This window comes from Lutra lutra, chromosome 1, assembly GCF_902655055.1.
Source record: "Lutra lutra chromosome 1, mLutLut1.2, whole genome shotgun sequence".
NCBI classification, from domain to species: domain Eukaryota; kingdom Metazoa; phylum Chordata; class Mammalia; order Carnivora; family Mustelidae; genus Lutra; species Lutra lutra.
The window spans coordinates 134736817-134760018 of record NC_062278.1 but is presented as its reverse complement, the minus strand read 5'-3'; the positions used below and the strand labels follow the sequence as shown (position 1 = coordinate 134760018).

The window sequence follows — 23202 nt, the reverse complement described above, 5'->3', positions numbered from 1 at the left end:
GAGAAAGAATCTTAAGCACACTCACCGCTGAATGCAGAGCTTGACATGGGGTTCGATCTCACAACCCCGAGATCACAACCTGCCTGAGCCGAAACCAAGAGCTGGATGCTCAACTGACTGAGTCACCCTGGTGCCCCCAAGAAAGAATTTGGTAGCAGATGACCTTTGGACTTGAGAAGTATCAGCTGTTCTCTGAATCTTTGTCCTGTTGGCCTACCCTTGCAGGTTTTGGACTTGCCAGCCATCATAATTACATGAGCTGATTACTTAACATAAATCTCTTTCTCTGTGAACAGACATACCTTGGAGATATTGCAGGTTTGGTTCCAGACCACTGCAGTAAAGCAAATTCACAATAAAGCAAATCAAATGAAATTTTTTGTTTCCTGCTGCATATAAAAACTGTTTCCCATATATTGTAGTCAGTTAAATGTGCAATAGTATTATGTCTGGAAAGATATATGCTGTAATTAAAAAATATTCATTGCTAAAAAAAAGTGCTCACTATCATCTGAGTTTTCAGTGGGTCATAATCTTTTTGCTCGCTACAGGGTCTTATCTCGATGTTGATGGCCGCTGACTGATCAGGGTGGTGGCTGCCAGAGGCTGGGGTGGCTGGGGCGGCTGGGGCAGTTTCTTAAAATATTTGAAGTTTGCCTCATTGATTGACTCTTCCTTTCATGAATGCTTTTTCTGCAGCACGTGATGCTGTTTAATAGCATTTTACCCATAGTAGAACTTGTTTCAGAATTGGAATTGATTCTCTCAAACCCTGCCGCTGTTTTATCAACTAAGTTTATGAAATATTCCAAATCCTTTGTTGCCTTATCAGCCGTGTTCTCAGCATCTGCACCAGGAGTAGATGCCGTCTCAATAAACCACCTTTTTCGTTCATCCCTAAGAAGCAACTCCTCACCTGTTCAAGTTGGATCATGAGATTATAGCAATTCAATATAGTTATGACAATGTTTGAAATACGGTGAGAATTACCAAAATGTGCCAGCGCTATGGAGTGAACAGATGCTGTGGAAAAATGGTGCCCGTAGACTTCCTTGAGGGAGGGTTGGCACAGACCTTCAGTTTGTAAAAAACCACAGTGTCTTTGAAGTGCAGTAAAGTGAAGCACTGTAGAATGAGGTAGGCCTGAGTACGTGTCCTTTGGTCTGTTTTCTCTGGAGGACCCTGACCTGTACAGCCCATCTGCGTCCAGCGTCTGGCCCAGATCTGAGCGCAGCGTGCAGGGCTTTTCCATCTGGCTTGGCGCTCATGCCATGCCCCCGTGCGCCCCCTCCCTCACCCCACCACCACCCCAGGTGCTGGTACATCCTGTTGCTATGCTCCCAGCTTCTGGAAACATCGTGGAATGTTTTGTGTTGTTGTGTGTTTCTGTTCTCTGCCTGGGATGTTTCCCTCCCCACCCCAAGCAGCTCCGTGATGCTGGGAATGGTGGCCATTAGCCACATGTGGCTACTTCAAGACCAAGTCCAAAAATCCATAAAACTGGGGGCGCCTTGGTGGCTCAGTGGGTTAAGCCTCTCCCTTCGGCTCAGGTCATGATCTGAGTCCTGGGGTCGAGCCCCGCATTGGGCTCTCTGCTCCACAGGGAGCCTGCTTCCCCCCCTCTCTCTCTCTGCCTGCCTCTCTGCCTACTTGTGATCTCTCTCTGTCAAATAAATAAATAAAATCTTAAAAAAAAATCCATAAAACTGGAAGTTCACTTCTTCAGTCTCCCCAGCCACAGTTTCAAGCACCCAGTAGCGACACGTGGGCGATGGATACTATTTGGGGACAGCGCACATAGAGAACATTTCTGTTATTTCAGAGAGTTCTCTTGGGCAGCGCTGCTTGGCTCTTACCCTTTGCATGGTTGAAGTGAGGGCATGGGTCCGTGTAACTTCTGCCCTCGCCTTGCGGTCCCCCCACTTCACGGAGCTTCCCGCCAGCTTTGCTTCTTGGAGAATGTGATGAAGGCTACGGACATCATCCTCCGAAAACCTGGGATATGGGTGCATAAATCATAAACATCCAAAGGTATTCATCAGCTTCCCTTCAAGGTCACCCATGCCCTATGGGTTAATAACTATGAGTGAATAATGCTCATAGTGCTTACAGCTAACGCTTCTGTGTGGTCTACTGTGTGCCTGGTCAAAGCACTTTGTCTGTGTTCGCTTGCCCCTCAGAGCAACTCCACACGGTAGCTTCTGTCATCGTCTACATTTTGCAGATGAGGAAACTGAGGCACAGAGAATTAAAGCACTTAGGGTCACCCAGCTGGTGAGTGGCCTGGCCACGATTTGATCCAGGCTATCCAAGTTCCAAGTCTTTGTTCCTAACCTCTACACCAAGGGCTAAGAACCCTGCCCCTAGAAACCTGAGCTTCTTGACAGAAATTGCTTCTTATCCTTTTCAGATCTTCATGGTGCACAGTAAAGGTGAAATGAATGCTTGATGAAAGGAGGGATGCTTAGGATTGAGTTATACAGGCTTAAGGCATAATCGTCTTGGCTCTGGGATGTTGGGATGAGACACTGGGTGTCTTTTTTTTTTTTTTTTTTTAAGATTTTATTTATTTATTTGACAGAGAGAGAGGGTACACAAGCAGGGGGAGTAGGAGTGGGAGAAGCAGGCTCCCCGCTGAGCAGGGAGCTTGATGCAGGACTCGATCCCAGGACCACGGGATCATGAAGGCAGATGCTCAACGACTGAGCCACCCAGGTGCCCCAAGACACCGAGTGTCTTAGGCTTTTACTTTCTTAGTTTTATTGGCCGCAATTTGTTCCTGACCCCTTAGAGCTGGGAGAGGCCCCGAGTCCGCTGAGCAGCCTTGTTTGGCAATACAGGATGGGAAGGGGAGGGGGTTTGCTAGAGCCCAGGCTTCCTCGGGGCACCCCTGATGCACCAGCGGGTGCTGCCCCTGCCTCCCTGAGCTGGGGGCCCAGCTGCCGCTGAGGTCCTGAAACAAGGCAATTCCTGTCTTTTCCAGAAACCCCTGGGTGACTCGAAGTGGCACGGGCTCCAGTGGCCAGAGGGACACCCTCTGTCTTGTCATGCTTCCTGACAGCCTTCTCCTGTGGGGTCTGCTGGGTGTGGCCTCAGGGACATCTTTGTCCCGTTTCACAGCTGACCCTCCATCTTTTCCATATACTGAGCTAAGCAGGAGCGATGTTGTGCTAATTCTTATTTATGGGAAGCCCTCCTTTTTGTCTGCGTCCCCCTGACCTTGAATTCCTTGGGGAATCTTAGTGCAGGTAGAAGTCAAAATTAAGCCAAGTCATGCTGCCCCAGAGGCAGAAGATGAGCTGGAGGAGGGGGTTTGACATTTCAGTGACTCGGTTGTTCCTCTGGCTGTACTTAAATGGACCTGGCAGTGAATAGTGCCAAGTGACCCAGGGAAGCCTGGAACTCCCGAGAAGGTTGCCCGGGGCAGCCAAGGTCTTTGGCTTGAGCAGGGCTTGGAATTGTCCCTGTTTCTAAGGGCACATTCTTCATTGTCCTAGTGGTAGTGACTCCCAGATGTACAGAACGTGATCGCTGTCATCAAGGAGTTTGTAATCTCGAGGAGAAGACCGAGTGAAGAGCAAAATAATTTAAGAGACGTGTCATCTGTGTGTTCAAATGTTGGGCAGTTTTCAGGGCATTTTTCCACTTCCACTGTCTTATAATGTGGCAGACGGCTGAAATAAGTAGAGAAACTTGGTCCCGTGAATTCAGAGAGGGTAAAATTCCATCCAGGAACGCATTTTCTAAAGACCTTCTGGGACCTGGGTTATACAGCTTTTAGTTTGGAGGAGGCAAAGTAGAGTGGAAGGGGGATTATTTAGGTCTTGAGAGAATGGCATTCACGCCACACAATTGAGTATAGACCATTAGGTCATTGTTCAAGTGAGTTTTCACATCACGTAAATGGGCATTTCCAAGGATAATTGTGCCCAGAGAGACATTAATCTGATTGTGTGAGCCACAGAAGGAAAAAACAATCACAAAGCACATTAAAGGATTGACCACGAGGGAGTTGTTTGTGGCTTATCATTTGTAGCCTAGCTTGGTACACTAATTAAACACATATTTCTTAAACATCTGCAGTCACGGGGCACTAGGCTAGGTTTTGGGAATTAAATAATTTGGTAACACAGTCCCTACTCTTCTAAATCCTGGGTCACGGGTGATGCTGCTGTTGAGGTCATAGAAATTCCATGCACGATGCAGAGAGGAGACACTGTGTTTCCTGGCCCTTTTCTGCTGTTGCACCAACTTCAAGGGTCCTGGGTCTGGGGGACTGGCCAGGTGTCTCTCATCGCTTAGCACATGGTGGTGGCTCTGGCGTTGAACTGTCCACTGTTTCCTGTCCGCCCTCATGCCCTTCAGGGCCCCTCGGTGGGTTTCTCCCAGGCTTCTGGACCAAGAATTGAAAGCTCTGAGAACCTTCTTCCCAGCCATCCATTCCAGGTTGCTGAGTTCGGGTTAATGGAGGTCACTTAGTCTAGAATGAGCTTGTCCTCTGCCGGTGTTAACGGCAGCCTCATGGGAGTGAAGCCAAGGACTGTGGGGTGCTGGCTGGTGGGAGACCAGAGCTGGCCAATAGAAGGAAACTCTTCAATTGAGAACTTCTTTTTATGGATCCCAGCTGAGGATGAAGGGACTATCAACAGATGCTCCCATTATTTCTTTTATTCTGTGTCTCAGGGACGAGAGGGATGTTAAGGACTTTCAACCCATTTATCTCAGTGGTTTAAGAAAGCAGCCTCTAAGTGGAGACAGAAGGAGCACAGGTAGCTCATGGAAGTTTGGCCCGTGATCCGTGCAGCAGTGAGGAGGATGCTGGAGCCCTGGCCAGCTCTGGAATCCAGAGTTTGCCTCCCTGTGGTGATCAGTGATGTCTTTCTCTGTCGTGGGTTGTGCAGGTCACCTTAGATTTGTTTTTGAATGTGATTTGGATTAGTTCTGAATGCGATTTGCAGGAGCTGGAGTCATTATTGTTTTGGAGATGGTGGGTATTTTGTGAACTGGTCAACAGGAGATGGCTCATTGGTCTTCTTACCCATGTCAGCAGAGGACGGTCATGGCCTTCCTTGTCAAAAAGGGGCTACCGGATCCAGCAACAGGCGATATAACCCAAGTGCCTGGGAGAGTGGCTTTGGGCTGGGATGTGTGTTCATCTCCATGCTGGTCTTTGTGAGTGGTAACGTATAAACCACAGTTTCTGCCCTCAAGAAGTTTGTGTTTTGAAAACTTTCGTGTGCCCTGCTGCTGTTGGGCAGTACAGCTTAGTCTGAAAGAGTTCTCCATCAAGTTTTGGGAAACTTAGGAATGGGGGTTGAGAAGAGGGGGGAAACATGGAAGTTCTAGAAGAATAGGACTCTTCCCTCCAAGGAGGAGGCTGAGGGATGACAAGAACTTTTTTTTTTTTTTTTTGCCTCTGAAGTGTCCTAAGAAAAAAGTTATAATTGTTTAACCAATGAACTCAGCATGCTGTAGTGAAAAAAGAATTCACAGGAGATGGGGTATTTGAGATGGATTTTAAGGGATGAGTAGGAATTCCCTTGGAGACAAGGAAGAAGGACATGTTGCCAGTGGAGGGAATGGGACATAGAAGAGTGAGGAGTGTTGAAGGAATGGTGAGGGGTTGGGCCTCACTGGGTAGGTGGGAAGTGAGAAGCTGGATTACTGATTGTGGCCTGATTGTATTGGGGGTGGGTAGAGTGTTAGGGAGTGATGTCATCAGATGTGCACTTCAGAAAGATTTTCAGGTGTCCGAAATGCAATTGGGTAGTCTAAATCAGTACCAGGTGGAGTTTCAGTTGGCTCTGTGATTGGAAGCTAGGAAACGAGTTGGAAAGTTTGTAAAATAATCAGGGTAAGAACTGAAGCTGAAAACATCTGCTGAGGTTTCCTTAGGGCACATTTGTTCCTTGGTGCAGAACTGGGGAGAGGGGGTTTGGGCCAGAGCTTGTCAAGCCTTTGGGTGCTCTACAGAGAAAACCTCTTGGCCACAGGGCTCGGCAGACTGGGTGTGCTGACGGGGTGGTAGAGATTGTTTACTGAACTGAGGGTGGCCCAGAGGGTCCTGTGGTTTCTCATCCAGACCTAGGGAATCCGTTTTGTCTGCTTTATCACTGGAGAACTGGACCAGTACGGGGCTCTCTGTGTGTGCTTTTCCTCCCCAGGTCACTGGAGTCAGAGGGCTTGGGTTTGAGCATGTGACTTTGGACCAGTTCCCTAACGTCTATTTCTTTGGATGAAAAATGGGTACAATAATAACTTAACCAGCAAGGCTGTAGCCTGGAGTCCCGGATGCAGGGACACCTGGCACACAATAGGATTTAATAAACACACCTGCCCCAGTGCCTTTGTCCTTCCTCTCTCAGGGCAATAGAAGTGAGACGAAATACTTAGCCAGGTCCCTGCAGTTGGGTTTCAGACCACCTTGCAAGTGCTTTGTGACAAGTGCATATATGTGTTTTTTTCATTCTCTGTCTCTGCCAGAGACCAAGAAAGAGCTGAGGGCTTTAAGTCATAGCAGAAGAGACTTAGAGTTGAGAACCTATGGATAGCGGGAGTGCTTTGGCCACTCACAGGGTGTTGGGAAGTCAGTGTTGGACCCCCATGTTTTGACACATCTCAAATATGGGCAGGGCGGGCTCTGAGAGCTTGGGCACCCTTCCAGTTTTGGAGACCTGTTTTTGCTTGGACAACATGCTGACTCTTAACTTTCCCTCCTTGGCAATCTTACTGGTGTTTCTTTCTTTTTTTTTTTTTTTAATTCGTTTAAATTTTGCCTTTATTGAGGACAGCTTTTAACAGATACCTTTCCTTCCTCTGTCCTTTCAGTGAGTAGCATTTTCTTGAGTTTTTTGATTTTGTGGCAGGTAAATAGCCAAGTCTTCAAAAAACATTTCTTTACCACTTTTTATGATGGGATATTACAAATATATAGCAAAGTAGAGAATAATTAGTGACCTCTCTGTACCATCACCAGCATCAGCAACCAGCATCTTGCCAATCACATGTCTATTTTATTTTAAAACTATTCAGATATTGTATAGCTTCAACCATAAATACTTACATATTTTATTTTTCCTAGATAAAAACCTCCAAGAAATCACATTGAAATTAAAGTTCTTGTGATATCCTTTAGTACCTAGTCTTTCTTCACATTTCCCTGGCTGTATTAAAAATGTGTTTCTTGGGGCGCCTGGGTGGCTCAGTGGGTTAAGCCGCTGCCTTCGGCTCAGGTCATGATCCCAGGTCCTGGGTTCAAGCCCCACATCGGGCTTTCTCCTCAGCGGGGAGCCTGCTTCCTCCTCTCTTTCTGCCTGCCTCTCTGCCTACTTGTGATTTCTCTCTGTCAAATAAATAAATAAAATCTTTAAAAAAAAAAAAAAAAGAAAAAATGTGTTTCTTGCTATCCGTTTAAAGCGTTTGACCTGACAACAGCTGTTCTGTGTTGACTTGACTGTGTGAACCTCCCCTCTGCCCTTGCGTTATGCTGTTGCCCAATCCGGGGACATAGTTTTGAGTTTACAGAAAGAACTCTCTGGTAGATAAAGAGCAAGATGATAGCTGCCTGAGAAGCACCTCAAGAAGCAATTTTATTAACTTTATATTTTGGAAGATTTGCAAACATACACAATAAAAATGCTGATGGCAGAAGTGAAATAGCTCAGTGGTTAACTTGCCTGCTGACTGTTTGCACCTGTTGAAGCCAGACACAGAGTTCCAGGATGACCTTGTGAGCCCTGCTGTAATTATGTATCCTCAGTGCTGAAAGCAAGGCTCCCTGGGAATTAGCAGAGGCCTTGGCATTCCAGACCAAGAAGTCTAATGACTTGTTCAAGGTTGTAGACCCAAGACAAGGGCCATCGTGGGTGCCAGGAATAGACCCTATTGCTCCCCGTTCACTGCATGTAGTGCGCTGCCTCACAGCGGCCCTGCTATGCCCTTCGGTCAGCTCTGGTCTGGGCAGGGCTCCGGAGGATTTTTTGTTGGCACTGTGGTCTATTAAGAGTTGGGGTCCCTGGGCGTTGGATTGCTGCAAGGGGGTCCTGGTGGTCCACCTGGTGTCGGAGGCACAGCTCTCTGGAGAGCAGTCCCTGGAATTGCTGGCGACTCTGCGTGTAGTTGCTGATACAGAGGGCGCCTGCAGGGACAGAGCCCAGTGTGACAGCCAGTCAGCCCCCTGCTCCTCCCCTGGATAGGAAGGGGAGAACTTTGCCCCAGGGGCGCCTCATGGCTGCTAGCCTTTGACTCCCCTGCTGTAGCTGAAGGGAGGGAGATGCTGTCCCCAGTTCCGGCATCTCAGTGCTTCTTACACCCACCTCTCGGCTTCTCCATCCTCCTCACAGGAAACAGCCGCTCCTGACTAGCACAGAGAACTGTCAGGAAATGTAGTTACAGAGTCTGTGGAGTCCCCCCAGGCAGGGTGCTCTGGCTCCCCTTGCCTCCCCACTGCCCCACAGTGTAAGGCAGCACTCTCTTGAGAGGCAGGCGGTGATCTGCCCCAAGTCATGTCTCCTGTAGTGGCCCGGGTCTACCTTGTGTGTTTCCCTGGAAGGGATGGAATGGCTTCCTTGGTTGGTATGTGCCTCTCTGGCCTTCGGACTGGCTGCTGCTGATGCTTTGTGTGTCCTGGGAATGACAGTGTGAGGACCAAGGCAGGGAGGGAGACACATTTGAATGGACTTGCGGAGAGGAAGGTACAGCTGTGCCGAATGTGGGGAAACCCTCCACAGCACAGGAACTCTGCGTTTGCACACGTTTGAAGAATTTAAGAGATGGGGTATGTGATTTATGCCCTTGAGCGGGCCATCCTACTCTGAATTTCCTTCCATAAAAGAAAACGATTGATTGACATTGTTTCCATCTCCTTGAGTCCGAACACTTGGTGATTGGCTCCTGGAATGCTGTTGGGTCCTGTGGGCCTTGACATTGGGCACTGCTGCTGTCCCCCGAGTCAGGCCTCTGCCTCGAACCCGGCCCCAAACTCTGGCCAGCTGGAGGTTCTGTAGCCAGCAGCTGCTGCACCCGCCCCGTCAGTGTGTGTATGTATGTGTGTGTGTGTGTGTGTGTGTGTGTGTGTGCGCGCACGCAAGAGGAAGCCAAGGAGGAAGTGGGTGTTATCCTTCTAGCTGGGGTGGGTGGGGAAAGCTGGGTACCTGTTGTGTCCTTGCCACAACAGAATGGATTTGATCTGGGGGCCTGCTGAGGTGTGCCATGCATAGCTGGCAGACCGTGTGAGCTGCTGAGAGCTGAATGGGGTAAGAGTGCATGGGGGGGGGGGGATCAGAGAACTGTGCTCACGGACAGGCTCTGACATGCTGTTTTGGACTAAGTAGCCCCCGTGCCCTGGGGAAGTACAAGGCCTGTGCCTTCCTCCTGCCAGAAGCTTTCAGCCAAATTGGGGAAATTTGGGAGGGTGACAGATGGTGCCAACCTACAACAGAGGGACAGTGGCCTGTGAGTGGGTGGGGATGCCCTTGGGTCCAATGTGGCTGGGTATGCTTGTGTCCCGAAGTGAGCTGCAGGGTGATGCCTCATGGAAGACCAGCCAAGGTGGACTCAATCCTGGATGAACCTCCTCAGAGCCCCCAACTGAAACCCTGGAGTTGGACCCCACCCTGGTCAGTGTGAGGCCCTGGATGACCATGGGGAGTGGGAGATGGTCCTGCTAGGAACAGGGTCACAGCATCCTGCTTGGTGGCTGGGCCTTCCCCACATCCAGGGTCTGGCCATAGTGTATCCTCCAGGTTCCTTTATGATGGGTTTTTAAATGCATGATTGTTAATCATCTAAGGTAGGAATGCAGGTACTGTTTTGATGAGCACAGCAAGTTCAAGACTCTGGGTGGTAGCTGAGATCTTTTGTTGCCCTTCATTTCAGGGTTGCACAATATCTAGGCCAGTGCTGTCCAGAAGGACTTTCCGTGATGTTGGAAATGTTCTGTATCTGCCTTGTCCAGTATGGAAGCCACAAGCCACGTGTGGCCGTGGAGCACTAGAAATGTGGCTGGAGTGACTGAGAAACTGACATTTTAATTTATTTCATTGTAATGAATTTGAATGTAAATAGCCACATGTGGCCCGTGCCTCCTGTACTAGACAGTGCAGTTCTAGAAAATCCTAAGGGGGTAATTGTAAATTATAACATTTTCCTTTTTACTTTGTATTATAGAAAATTTCAAACACAAAGTAGAGTGAAAAGTGTAACAGAGCCCTGTATAGTCTTCGTCCAGCTTCTACATTGATTAAGCCTTGGCAAATCTTACCTGCGCCCCCGCCCCCCCCCCACACACCCAGCTCCCCTCCCTTCTCGCTGTGTTGTTTTGAACATTGATCATAGCTTTTTACCTTTTAATTTTAAACAGCTCATATTTAACCTCAGGACAGAACTTGATCTGACCTTGGTTTTTCTAATCCCAGGAGGTTCCTTTGACATTAGGATCTCCTAAAGAGCTCTGTGGTCTGTCCTCTGAAACAGCTGCGGGCCCTAAGTTACATCTCAGAACCGTGCACAGTCTTGTCATGATTTTCACAGATACACACTGTGGATCTTTTGTTTAATTTAGAATCTATATCATGTACTATATCCTGCATTATGCAGTTTACTGTTAACTGATAAGGGCTCATCCTGTACCTGGGAAGAGTTGGTACTGAGTGAAAATTGTCCCATAGACTCAGCAGATTTTTAGGTGTGTACAAAATTGCTCTAGGAAAGTTGAGTTTGAGAGAAAGGATTAAAAGCTCTATGGCACAAGCTGTAATTAGTAAAGTGTGACATGGGTGAAAACCGTTCAGTGAATAAAATTTATTGATCTGAAGTAGAAAAGAATGGATTCTGATAAAAATAACTTTGACTAAAGAAAAACGAACACAATTAGAAACACTGGAGATGAAAAATGATAAAGGAACCGAACGGGCCTAATGGAATTTTTTGTAGAAAATGCTTTCAAATGAAAATGTATTGACTCTGGGGTAATTCTGATGAAAACGTTTGTATTCAGAATGTCCTCAGGAGTCAAATGGCCTCGTCAAAATGGCCGGCTCCTATCTCTGGCCACCCTTCGGTTAACCTCAGACTGAAGTTTTGTTGGGTAGGGGTGGGTGGAAGGATCGGAAGTGTTCAGAATTAAGAGGTTCAGACTGTCTGGCAGCTGCTGATGTCTAGGAGTGCCCAGAATGTCTAGTTTGCAAAACAAACTAGAGCTTGGAACACACAGAGAACGGATGCCCCTGTTGGTTGTCCCCTTTGATGTTCGTCCCGGACATGCCTTCCTCACCGGGGCTAGTGGGGGTTTTGATCGTGCCTTCAAAGGTTTTGTTTTCCTCAGATGGCCTAGAGAGGAATCTGGGACTTTTCTTCATGAGCTTCTAGATGGAAGAGGGGTTCTTTCCAGCAGTGCAGACAACATTCACTATAAAGAGGCAAGGACAAAATCATATCCAGTTTACAAAGAGAAAAGTTGGAAAAGCAAGGACAGAGGCAGACAACACTCACTAAAGAGGCTAGGACAAAATCCATATCCAGTTTACAAAGAGAAAAGTTGAAAAAGCAAGGACAGAGGGTCCCCTGCCAACGGTTGCTCAGTGCAGCGACCATGTCCTGATGCCTGTGAGCTTCGGGGCCAGCCCAGCCAGAGCACGGACCCAACAGGAGAAGCTGGGCCTCCCTTTCCTTGGTGCCCTGCAACCCCATGTTCATGGAAGGGTCGTCGCTGACCTCCTACTCTGGGCAGCCTGTGCTTCCCCACAGGTAGTTGTCTTTTCCACCCTCCTTAGAAGAAAGTGGGGCACCCCCATATCTTCCTTTTCATGCACAAGCACCCAGGGGTTTCTGGAAGACTGGTTGCTCTGTAAGTGCTTCCACTCCCAGGAGGGCCTGGACCTGGAATGGGTGTGTGATTTTGACAGACGCTTCCCTGTGTCTCTTCCTTCTTCCTCGCTCCTCTGTGAGTGGGACCCAAATTGTTCCCAAGAGCAAATAAGGAAATAGCACTGGGCAGTAGGAGAAGTTCAATTCAGAGGGCATGCAGGATGAGCTTCTGGACCCTGCTGTCTCCAGGCCGGCTCCTCACTGCAAGTGCTCTGCTCGGACGGTTGTGGCCCGTTCCTTGCGTGCACTCTGAGGGGAGCAGTGTGCTGTCCTTGTGGTTGACCTCTTTTCTCACTGCACGCCCCCTACCTATTTGGATCTCTCTAGCAGTGGCTGGCGTGGCCTTGATTTGGGTGCAGGGGTTAAGATCAAACTTAGCTTGACGTCTTTGTAAGGAGTGTGTAGTCCCGGCAGGTGGTATTTAATAGAAGTCCAGAATGAAGTCTCAGGCTTTGAGGCTTGATCTCACCCTTGTTAACTGTGTGATTTGAGGCAATTTATTTAACCTTTCTGAGTCTTGGTCTCCTTTATAAAGTAGGGATGGTAACTGGACTGAGCTCACAGTGGAATTTTGAGATTGAAATGAGGCCCTGTATTCAAAACACCTCTCATACATTATCTGAGTCTGGATAAATGCTCAAAGAGCAACTGCTGTCATTACCGTCTTAAAACCATCTGTGTCCATCCTTTGGGGTTTGCTAGTACTCAGGTACAAGACTGGTCTCATCGTGGGGGCGCTCTCCGTGGAGCAACCCCCAGCTGGAGCATGGCTTTGGGAAGCCATATGTGATAAGACTCCTTTCCAGTTTCCTTAGCTGAATAGCTGGTGTGCCTGGTGAGCCACAGGTGGGAGGCAGCAGTCCCACACACGCTTTGAATTCTCATCTCATCTTTGCCCCCCTGATCAGCTCCTCTTGATGTCTGTTAGTTACAGATAGACTGTCCGATTGTCTGATGCTTATGTCCTTGCCAAAGTTATGCAAGTCGGAGAGATACTATCCGGTTTCCATGGGTCAAGGGTAGACTGAAGTCTCCTATTAGAGGTAGAGCAGAAATAGCTATGTTTAGGGGTCAGAAGCTCTGGTTTCCTGGCTGTGGCCAGGCATAAATAGCAGTGGGACATTCAGCAAGTTGTCTTGCGTTTTGGGTCATCTTTTGAAAAATGAAGGCCTTGAGCTGCGTGATCTTTAAACTTCCTTCTACCCTGACCCTATGTTGCAACCACTGCAAAAGTCCAGATGCTCTTGGTCTTTCCTGAGCCCAAATATGGACTGGGGGAGAAGTCTAGTAGCAGCTGGGATTGTGGCCTCTCCCTTCTCCTGGCAGCCTTGACCATGGTGGACCTCTCTACTCTGCTCCCCTTTCCCCTTGTTGATGACACTGTGGAACACCCACACATGTAAGGCCTTCACAGTCCCAGCTGACCCCAGGCTGGAGTCTAATGAAGGTTACTAAGCTAATTCATTTTTTCCAGAGAGCTATTTCCATGAAAGTTGTTAGTATCCATGAGTCATGAAGATGTTCATAGTTGTCCTGTGTTGCACCTTGTAGCTAAACCCCAGCTCCCCCAATGTTTACCACGTCAATACTCTTCTAAGCAGAGCCTAAGCCCTTCAGTTTGCTAACTGGGTTTTCTGCTAGGAGAACCACCACCTGATTTGTGTACACCAGGAGTAATATATTAATACTAGGGCTTGGGTCCTTTCTTAGAGTTTGAAGGTAAAACTTGTTGGCATTGGTTGTGCCCAAGATTTCTGGGTGTCCTCCTTCATATATCAGTGAGAACCGGTTAACCAGCCCCTGTTGGGATTGCTTCGGATTTTGAGGTCATGTGTCCCATTAGGACACTGGGCAGCAATCTCGGAGCTAAGTCCTCCCCAGTTAGATGTGTGTGTAAACTCATGGATGCCTCCTGTATTACCATGACCTGGCCTGGTCCCTGACACCCTCTCCCTTGATGGGTCCTCCTGGGAAAACATTGACAAATCATTCTCTCTTCTCTATAATCCCGTAGCACTTTAATACCTCTGTTACTGTCACAGTCTATCTTATATTGAACATGTCTGCTTTCCTGATTGAATTGGAAACCCTAATTTTGGGGTGGGCCCCTCCCCTCCAGACATTAGTCTGCAGGAGGTTCCTCAACAATGCTGAATGGACTACATCCAAGGGTACGATAGAATGCTCCCTCCCCTTGTGTGTGCACCTGCCTGGTCTTTCCTTGTGAATGTGGTTTTAGAAAATGTTTGATGAAATGCCTTACAAAAAGGCCATGAGCTCTGAGATTTCTTAGGAATCTCCAAAAGGTTGGCTTTTCAGGCTTATTAGTAGTAAAATGGGCTGGGAGCAGCCAGAAAGAAGTTGAGGGAGATTGGACCAGTCAATGCTATTGCTGTAGTCACTTCTGTGGGGTTTGCAGAATAGCTCAGCTGTAGAGAGAGGGAGTTGTGTTTTCATTTAGGTTTAGTTTGGCTGAATGTAATGGAAAACTGGCTTAAATGTGCACCTTTTTTTTCCCAGTCATTTAAAAACTCAGGAGATAGATAATCCAGGGCAGGGACCTAACTTACTTTTCTTCTATCCTTAGGAGGTTGCCTCCTGACCCCAAATGGCTTTTGAAGCACCAGCCATTGTGTTACTATCACGATGGAAAGACAAAGGAGCCCTCTTGGAAGGCTCACTCAATGTCCATTTGTATCTCACTAGCTAGGAGTTAGAAGGGCACTAGCTTTCTTCACAGATGGGCAGTTAGGTTCTTTAACTGGCACATTGCCTCACCCTGAGACATACAGGTTCTCTTCCCAGGAAAGATGAAGAGAACAGACAGTGGTGCTGAAGAGCCACTCAACACTTAGTTGAATGAGTGAGTAGGTGGGCAAGCGATGGAGAGATGCCATCGTTTTGGTGGGTGAAAGGTTGATGGATGCCTCATATTAGATCGTTGATAAGACAAGGCAGGCACGTTTCTGATAATACCATACAGGAGTATAGGAACCTCGTGGAAAATCCAGAAACTCCACTGACCTGACAGCATATTCTTCTAAAGGCCCTTCCGATGGGCCTCCGTTTCCCCGTCTTTGTAGAGATCGGACCCCTTTATTTAAACTCATCAGATGCAAGAGAGCAGGCGGGGTGGGGGTGCCGGGTCTGTGGTACAGTGGCCACATTTCACCTTTTTCTTTCATTTGTTTGAGGGAAAAAAAACCTTCCTAATTCAGGATGGGGGGGGGGACCTGGGGCAAGAGAGATCACCCTTAAATGTTGCTGAATTGAAATACTAAAATTTCCTAAAAAACACAAATATACATCCCACCTTGGAAAATGTTAGAATCCCCTGGGATTAATTATCATCTGCTGGTGTCAATTCGAGGCCCGTAGGTGGTCTGTGGGGCAGGTGGCGGGAGCTTTGAAGCAACATGCCTGTGCCGTCCTACTTGCCCTGCAGTGCAGCTAGGCAGACTGAGGGCCCCACCTGGGCTCTCCTCTCACGGGACAACCCCAGCCTGGCCTGCAGGTCCGGAGGCTGGAGCAGCATGTCTTGTGCTGAGAGGGGGCTGTGCGTCTGTGTGCTCTTGTTCCCTCGAGGTGGGCTGGTCAGTTCTGTAGGACTGGGCCCCTTGTCCCCACCGTGTTGCGGAGGCACACTTGCATGGCCGTGTGGCCCGGGGCCACACAGCGGTCCACTGCAGGTGGGCAGGCTGCCTGGTTGAAGTGTTAGTCTGGTGTTCATTCAGGCTCCACTCTCGATTCCTTTTTGAAGACTTTTTTTTTTTTAATAGCAATATACATATTTTTATCTTTTAAATTTTATTTCATTCTGTTTTTATTTTAATTCTAGTGTGGCGTTAGTTTCAGGTGTATGATATAAAGATTCAGCTATGCCCTGCATTACTCAGTGCTTGTCCTCTACCTTTTGAAACTTTGATTCTCATCTTTGTCAGGGTTTCCTGGAGACACTGTGGTTCACAAGACTGCTTCTTCCTGGCCCCCCACTGACCCTGCATTTCTCAGGTCATCTTGTCTTTCAGTCCTCCGTTCCAGATCATCCTCTTTTCAAAGAAGTAGCCCTGAATTCTCTCTCCTGGAAGTGATTTGTCCTGCGTACCCTCCTCCTGTCCGTTATCGCCCTCCCTCCTGTGGTGCTCTGGGGCATATAGCTCTGTGGGACAGATTCCTCTGTCCTCTCCATGCCTGTGTCTATGGGTGTCCTCTCCATGCCTGTGTCTATGCCCTGACCAGATCGTCCTCCCGGAGGGTTGGACATAGCCTGTGTCCACTGTTCCCTGCAGGGTAGAGAGTGGCACCCATGCTGTCCCTTGCCTTGGGGGCTAGTGTGTTCCGAGTCTGTTTTGTTCCCCTTAACCCTCCTTGTCTTGTGGTTCTCCAAGACTTCCTCTAAGTCACATGAGACTCTGGGGATGGATGGGGCTCCTGTTGTTCCCCTGGCTCCTGAGTCCCAGGGGCTTCCCCATGGATGTCCCCGGGGCTTGTATAACTGATTGGGTTAACCGAGGGTGGGTGGGTCGGACACCGCAGGCCAGCATTTGGTAGTTGCTTGCTTGTGCTCTGCTGGGAAGTTCAGAGTGGGGGCTGGAGGGTTGTCTTGTTGATCCTTGATGTGATCTCATGGGCCGCTCTTGGGGGGAGATGTTTTACTGTCTAAAAGCTGTAGACTGGGAGCCAACCATGTAATTTCAAATTTTCTGGTAGTTACAGTAAAAAAAAAAAAAGTCAAAACACATAGTTGAAATTAATTTTAATAAGATACTCTGTTTAACCAAGTACATCCAAAATCCTATCATTTCCACATGTGATCATTACAAAAATTGATATTTTTGACAGTTCTGTTTTTTGGTACTAAGTCTTTAAAATTTGGGGTGCTTCACACTCCATGCGGATCAAGGATTTCAAATGCTTGCTAGCCACACGTGACTGGTGGAGGTCCAATGTATGGTCCGCTACAATTCACGTGCCTTCTCCCACTTGACGTTCCTGGAAAGCAGGGGCCGTGCTGTGACTGCTCAGTCCTTCCCGATCGCCGTCAGTTGAGTGTGAATTGTGTGAGGGCCTGGCTGGCAGAGTGACAGCACATAGTGGGACTTTGCAGTGCCTGGTGTCCGGTCGCAGCTTGGCTTCTTGCCCTCTCTGTGTGGCCTGGCCGGGTCTCTCGGAGTCACCTGTAGAATGAAGCTGTTGGATTTGTGATCTCCAGGGGCCCTTCTGGTTCTGACCTGATTGCACTGGGCCATGGATCCGGGCAGGGATGGCCCTGGGGACCACCGTATCTGTCCACCTTGGCCTCACCAGCACATGAGAGCTCTGTGAAAGGCTACGGGTGGCCATACCTGTGGTTTGCCATCTTCAACTCTGACCAAGAGCTGGTATGTTTATCTGGTCTCTTGGGTCCTGTGACTCCTCTGCTTCCCTCCCTGGCACCTGTCTCCTTGTCTGGCATTTACTAGACCCTCTGGCTACCAGGGCTGTTCCCACTTGGAAAGGCACAGATAGACGGGGCAGGTCCCAGCCCTCAGGAAGCTCATCTCTTGGAAGGTGTGGTGGGCCAGAGGAGGCCTTTGCCATTTCCTGAGGCCTCATGAGGGTTCTTTCTTGTGCAGGCTCAGCTGGAGGCTCAGAAAGCCACACAGGACTTCCAGAGGGCCACCGAGGTGCTCCGTGCCGCTAAGGAAACCATCTCCCTGGCTGAACAGCGGCTGCTGGAGGATGACAAGCGGCAGTTCGACTCAGCCTGGCAGGAGATGCTGAATCACGCCACCCAGAGGGTATGAGTCACTGCCGGGCGCCTGCAGGAGGGGGTGGGGAGGGTTGCCTGGTTCGCCAGCATGCGTCCGTGTCTGCACGCGTGTGGGCATCAGGGGCCTTCCCCTCATGGGAGCATCCTTAATACTTCCCCTCATCCATGTGATCCATACTGCCCCTCTGGTCCTGATGAGCCCTGGGTCCCCCAGGGTTCCCCTTGGGGGTTCCCCCAAGCAGAGGAGACAGACACCAGACTTGTTGCCTAGAAATGCTCCCTGAAAGTCACAGGTTGTTTCCCCGTGTGGTCTCGGCTGGCATGGTACAAAGCCACACACACTCAGAGTGACGGTCCCCCAGTAAGGGGTCTAGCTCTTCCTTCCCCGCATCACTTGAGGTCAGTCTGGTTCAGATCGTCCCTGACTGTGGACTTGACTGTGGACTGGGCTTCCCAGAGGGAGCATGTTATTTTCCAGGGCCTGTTCCCACTAAGTTCCAGGGGGAGTGGCTGAGTTTAGAGTCCCAGGTGGAAGACTTTGATTAATAGCCCCAAACTGCGTGGGGCCTGGGCTTGGGGTGTGTGAAGGTAGGGACCATGATAGATGAGGCCAGAACCCAGTGGGCACTCAAGTCTGGCCTTTGGGCCGGGCTGGGAATGCAGCAGCCAGCATGGGAACCGGAAGTGGGTCGTGTGTGATCTTTACCCTGATTTGACTCCAGGTTTTATGCCATTATTGTTTGGCTTCTTACCAGCTCCCATGACCCACTCTCTGACCACATTGCTCAGAATCGAGACAGCTGCTTCGCTCAGCTGGAGTTGTTACCTCTACCTAACTCCACTGGGTTTTCTAGGAGTCACCGAGAATATTCTTGAATACCTATCCACTTCTCCAGGCTGATTTGCTGCAGGGTGAGTGGTAGAGCTGACACGTGGCTTCAGCAGCTCCAGCAAAGACCTTAGATGGAGGGGCGATGTAGAGGGGGATTGGGAGCTGCAACCCCCCTGGGTCTTGCCACCTGTGGGGCTAGAATAGAAAAGTCAGGAGTTAATGATGCCAGTAGCCTCTCCCTTTTCAGTGTCACTTGCCACAGTGGCTCAAGTCCTAGGGGATCTGGTAATTAAAGCATGCCTTGTGCTTCCCTAAATAGAAAGCCTGACACACAAATGACTTCAAGTCACATCTTTGAACCACCTTCCCCTGAAGCCCCAGATCCCCAGCCTGGCCTCTTGTGACTTTGGGCCTCCTGCCCCCTAGTGGATGTGATGCTCAGAGAGTCAAGCACAGGCTGTAATAGCTTTTCTGGGTCAGCCTGTGAAAAACCAAAGTAGAAGCTGGAATTGACAAGCCACAGTCTGACAGATGTGGAAAGGACGAAAAAAAAAAAAAAAAAAAAAGGTAGCTCCTTCCAAGAAATTAGGTAAAAACCCGCTCTTCCTTTTGCCCTCCTTCCACCCCAACTGGAGATCTAAATCAGCCTTAAGAAATCATTTCAGAAACTCTTTATTCTTTAAAAAGGAACAAAACATGTCTATGACTGTTTTTTAAACCTGTTTTGTAAGTCCCAGGGCCCTAGTGTGGATGGTGAGTGGTTGGTCAAAAAGAGGTGTCCCTCGGACCTACACACTGTACAACTCCTGGGAGCACCATTCATACCATCCTCTGTGAGAGTGATGCTTTTTGGGGTTGGGCAGTATACAATTTGTGGGACTGTATGGTCCCTGGGCCTCCTGAGGTCACCCAGGCTCCTAAGGACCTGGGGAGGGTCCTGTGAAGTGTGTGCTCACTGAGGTCACTGGAGGTTTCTTGGTAATGGGAGGACCACTGCATTCTGGCTCACAGGCAGGATTTCCATCCTGGGGCTCCTGTTCTCTTCCCCAGATTCCTTCATGGTTGCATAGGCTTGAACTCCTGAGGGAGAAGCAGAGTTGGAAACAGACACCAGCAAGAGACAGAGCTGGTGGCCGGGCCTTCCCCAACCATGTTCCTGCATTACTGAGAAACTTCACTCAGAAGGGGGCATACTGAATCTGATGGATGGCGCAGACCCTCCTTTTGGGCTTGGCTGTGGATCTTCCTCTGGATTTGGCATTTCCCCAAATGGGGCTCATGTTGCCTGCTCCCTGAACCTCATGGGGATGAAGACAAGGAGGGGTACAGACTGTGTCTCCTGCCTTGTCTGACCACTGGATACTCCAGGAAGCCCGTTTCTTCAGAAGAAGGGAGCTAACTTCATCTCACCCTCTTCTTCCATAAAAAGTACCGTATGCTTAATGGTCTGGTCAGAGAACCAGAGCTCAGGAAGGTCTGGGCTGTCTTGAGGAAGCGGCAGTGGATTGGGCTGTGTGATTCTCTCCCACTGGGCACCGAGGAGGAATGGTGTAGTGACCTACCCTTGTTCCTTGTCCGAGGTTGTCTGTGTCTCCCTTTCATTCCCTTCAGACTTCTTATGGTCATGCTGGGCAGCCATACCCTAAAGCCATGGCTGGCACCAGCATCCTAGGAAACCGTAGGCAATGTCAGGAGTCCCAGTGTCCTCTGTTAGGCCACATGTAATGCCACAGATAGAGACAAAGGGACAGTTCTCTGCTCGGTGCTAGGGTCAAGGAGTGAGTTAGAAGCCATAGCTGGTGAGGCAGCACCGAGCAGGCTGAGCCTGCACTTGAGTGGCCTTCAAGGGGACACAGGGCCTGGGGTCGCTGCTGCTCACTACTTGGGGGCTTTGGCAGCAGGGGCTCCTCCAGCCTCCACTGTTTTGGCTTTGAAGCAGCCTTTGTGGGAAGGTAATCGCTTTTTGTCAGACAGGAGAGGAGACAAGGCATCTGAGGGGAGAGGAATGGGCTCTTCTGCTACCTGTCAGAGGACAGCAGAGAGAGGAAGAAGGAATGGGGAGGCATTACCTGGCCACAGACAGGCAGCAGGCGGCCTCTGGCGAGGAAGGGGCATGGAGCCAGCCTCTCGCCCTAGGTCCAGGGGTGTGGACATTGCCTGGCTGCGGGGGATCCAAGGCCTGCTGCGGTGGCAGACATGAACTGTCGAGGCCAGCTTCCCTGACGCCGCTGGGTATGCTCCACCCGCCTCCTGCACGGCGGAGAGAAAGCGGATTCTGCACCAGAATCTGAAAACAGTCTGAACCAGTGGCCAAGCTTCTGAGAAGACCAGGAAACTGCCTTCCCTGGGGACAGGAGGGCCCTGATTTCAGCTCAGGGACATCGAGGGTGGTGGGGCCAGAGGGCAGTGGCTTGGGGTTCGCAGAGGAGTTGGGAAAGCCGGAAGCCAGGGCTCTGAGGAGTCAGGCCAGTGCCAGTGCTGCTGGTGGCCTGGGGCCCGACCAGGAGCCTGTGCCAGCCCAGTGAGCTCACCTGGTCAGTGCCTGTGGTATCCAGGCAGGAGGGCCTGGTTGTTGGAGCATCTGCTGTGTGCATCTACTGTGCACTGCTGTGGGTAGGGTCCCTGGGGCCTTTGGGACCCAGCTGCCTACCTGCCCTGGGCTTTCAGGAGGTGGCTGGGCTGGCACTCCTGGAGACACATTTCTCTCTGTCCTGCTGACCCAGGAGGAGAGGCAAAGACCTTTGTCTTCCCCTGGAACCTGAGCACAGGCAGCTGCTGGCCTGCATGCCCCCTCCAGGGCCCGCTGCCTACTTGCAGACCCCTCCAGTGCTGCTTCTGGACGCTCGGTCGAGCAGGCCTCAAACCTTGCCACTGGGCCCTGGCCCGGGGGTCAGTCCTTGGGCTCTTGGGACAGACCTTGAGGTGGGCACACCCAGAAGTGAACATGGCCGGCGGGTCATCTTCAGGACAGGCCCTCTCTGGGGAGGATCTCAGCCATCCTGACAGAGTCCCAGACTCTCTTCCTGTTGGACGGTTAGCTCCCTCAGGAGCCCTCGAGCTCCAGGAGAGGCAGCGGGAAGCTGAGCCCTGCCCGTTATCCTTTGTTGAGTCCTGCGTGCTCACCCCACTGTGGGTGGTGGGTGGGGCTCTGGGACCAGAGGGGTGGATGCAGGGAAGGGCTGCAACCTCTGCTGATAAAGCCCAGTTCAGCCCGCCATGCTTCCTCCCCTTCATGTCGTTCCCATAGCCGCCCACCCTGAAGAACCCACTCCCATGCCACCTTTGCTGTCAAGCCCTACTGACAGCCCAGAGTGGCGGCCACGACTGCTGGCTACACCTATGCCCGTGAGGTTGGCCACCCACAGCTTGGTCACCAGTGTGCTCTGTGCATACTGTAGGTGACAATGATGGTGGGTAAAGAGAAAAGGCCATTACAGAGTTTGGACCAGCTAGCTATCAAACCAGGCTTGGAGGAGGGCAAGGGCGATGGCAGTGTGTACCCCAGTTCTGAGTTTCCCCTGCCGTGTGTCTGGTTGCTCAGCCTAGCCTGGGGCTACCTTGAGGTGCTAAGGGATTACCTTGTTGCTTTCTTCTGTGGCTTGCTGGTGTTCTCTGTGGCTTTGGCCTTCCTAACAGAGCCCCCGGTCCTGGGCTGCCATGCCCCCATTTTCCTGCCATTGCTCGTGCCTGATGCTGGGCTTCAGATGGGTGGGGTGGGGGGGAGTGCTCCTTGGTTACCATGCAGCCACGGTGGCGGGCTTGGTGACTTTCTCCCTGGAAGTGGAAAGAGGAGTTGGGGGTTGGAGGGGTTTCTTGCAAGAGCTGGGAGTTGGTGCAAACGGGGATGGGAGATGCAGATGTGGCCAGGTAGGGGTAAAGCGGGGGACAATGACATACGCAGCTCCTCCTGGGTCTTCACTGGCAATACTGCCAAGTGCTTGGAGCTTCCTGGGTGTTTAATTTCAGACAGACTGGCTTCTTTTTGCAGAGTAGGGGCTGAGAGAGATGAGGGCCTGTGTGCAGCTGGTGTGGGTCCTGCTGCTTGTGGGGATTCTTCCTGCTCCATAGCCATGAATCCCAGCTTTTTATGCAAAGGTCTATTTAAAGTGCTCTCATACCACTCCTTAAAGAGGAACCTTGCATCACATCTGATCATAATGCAAGTTTCCACCAATGAAAGGCTCCATCAGTCTCGTAAACTTGGAGTTTTGAGTTTTTAGGAAGGTCATACCAGCAAATCCTTAATACTTGAGATTTAAGACACAACTGAAGAATTACTGCTGTTTCCCTAAGTGCCCAGGTGTGGGATGGTTTTCGTGTACTTCGTTTTGAAATTGTGAAATCTTTCATGTTTGAAGCAGAGGGAGAGGGTTTCTTAGCCCCTTGGGCTTGGCCAAGAAGTCATTTTAGCAAGCACATCACCTCACGCCTGCTTAGATCAGTTCCCTCGTACCTCCCTTCTCTGACACGGTTTTAATTCTGTTGTTTAAAAGTACCTCAAGGGGCGCCTGGGTGGCTCAGTGGGTTAAGCCGCTGCCTTCGGCTCAGGTCATGATCTCAGAGTCCTGGGATCGAGCCCTGCGTCGGGCTCTCTGCTCAGCGGGGAGCCTGCTTCCTCCTCTCTCTCTGCCTGCCTCTCTGCCTGCTTGTGATCTCTCTGTCAAATAAATAAAATAAAATAAAATAAAAATAAATAAAAGTACCTCAAGCATCGAAGCCTTTGCTAAGATATGTATATTCTTAAAAAGGTAAA

General features: G+C 50.0%; 1 protein-coding gene across 1 annotated transcript in view; it reads left to right on the top strand.

The window, feature by feature from the left end:
* Window positions 1–23202, top strand: part of SH3BP5 (SH3 domain binding protein 5) — a 77571-nt gene that overhangs the window by 40982 nt on the left and 13387 nt on the right. The window contains exon 4 of the mRNA XM_047737305.1: window positions 17481–17645. Coding sequence (XP_047593261.1) covers window positions 17481–17645 — 165 coding nt within the window. The remainder of the gene's footprint in view (window positions 1–17480; window positions 17646–23202) is intronic.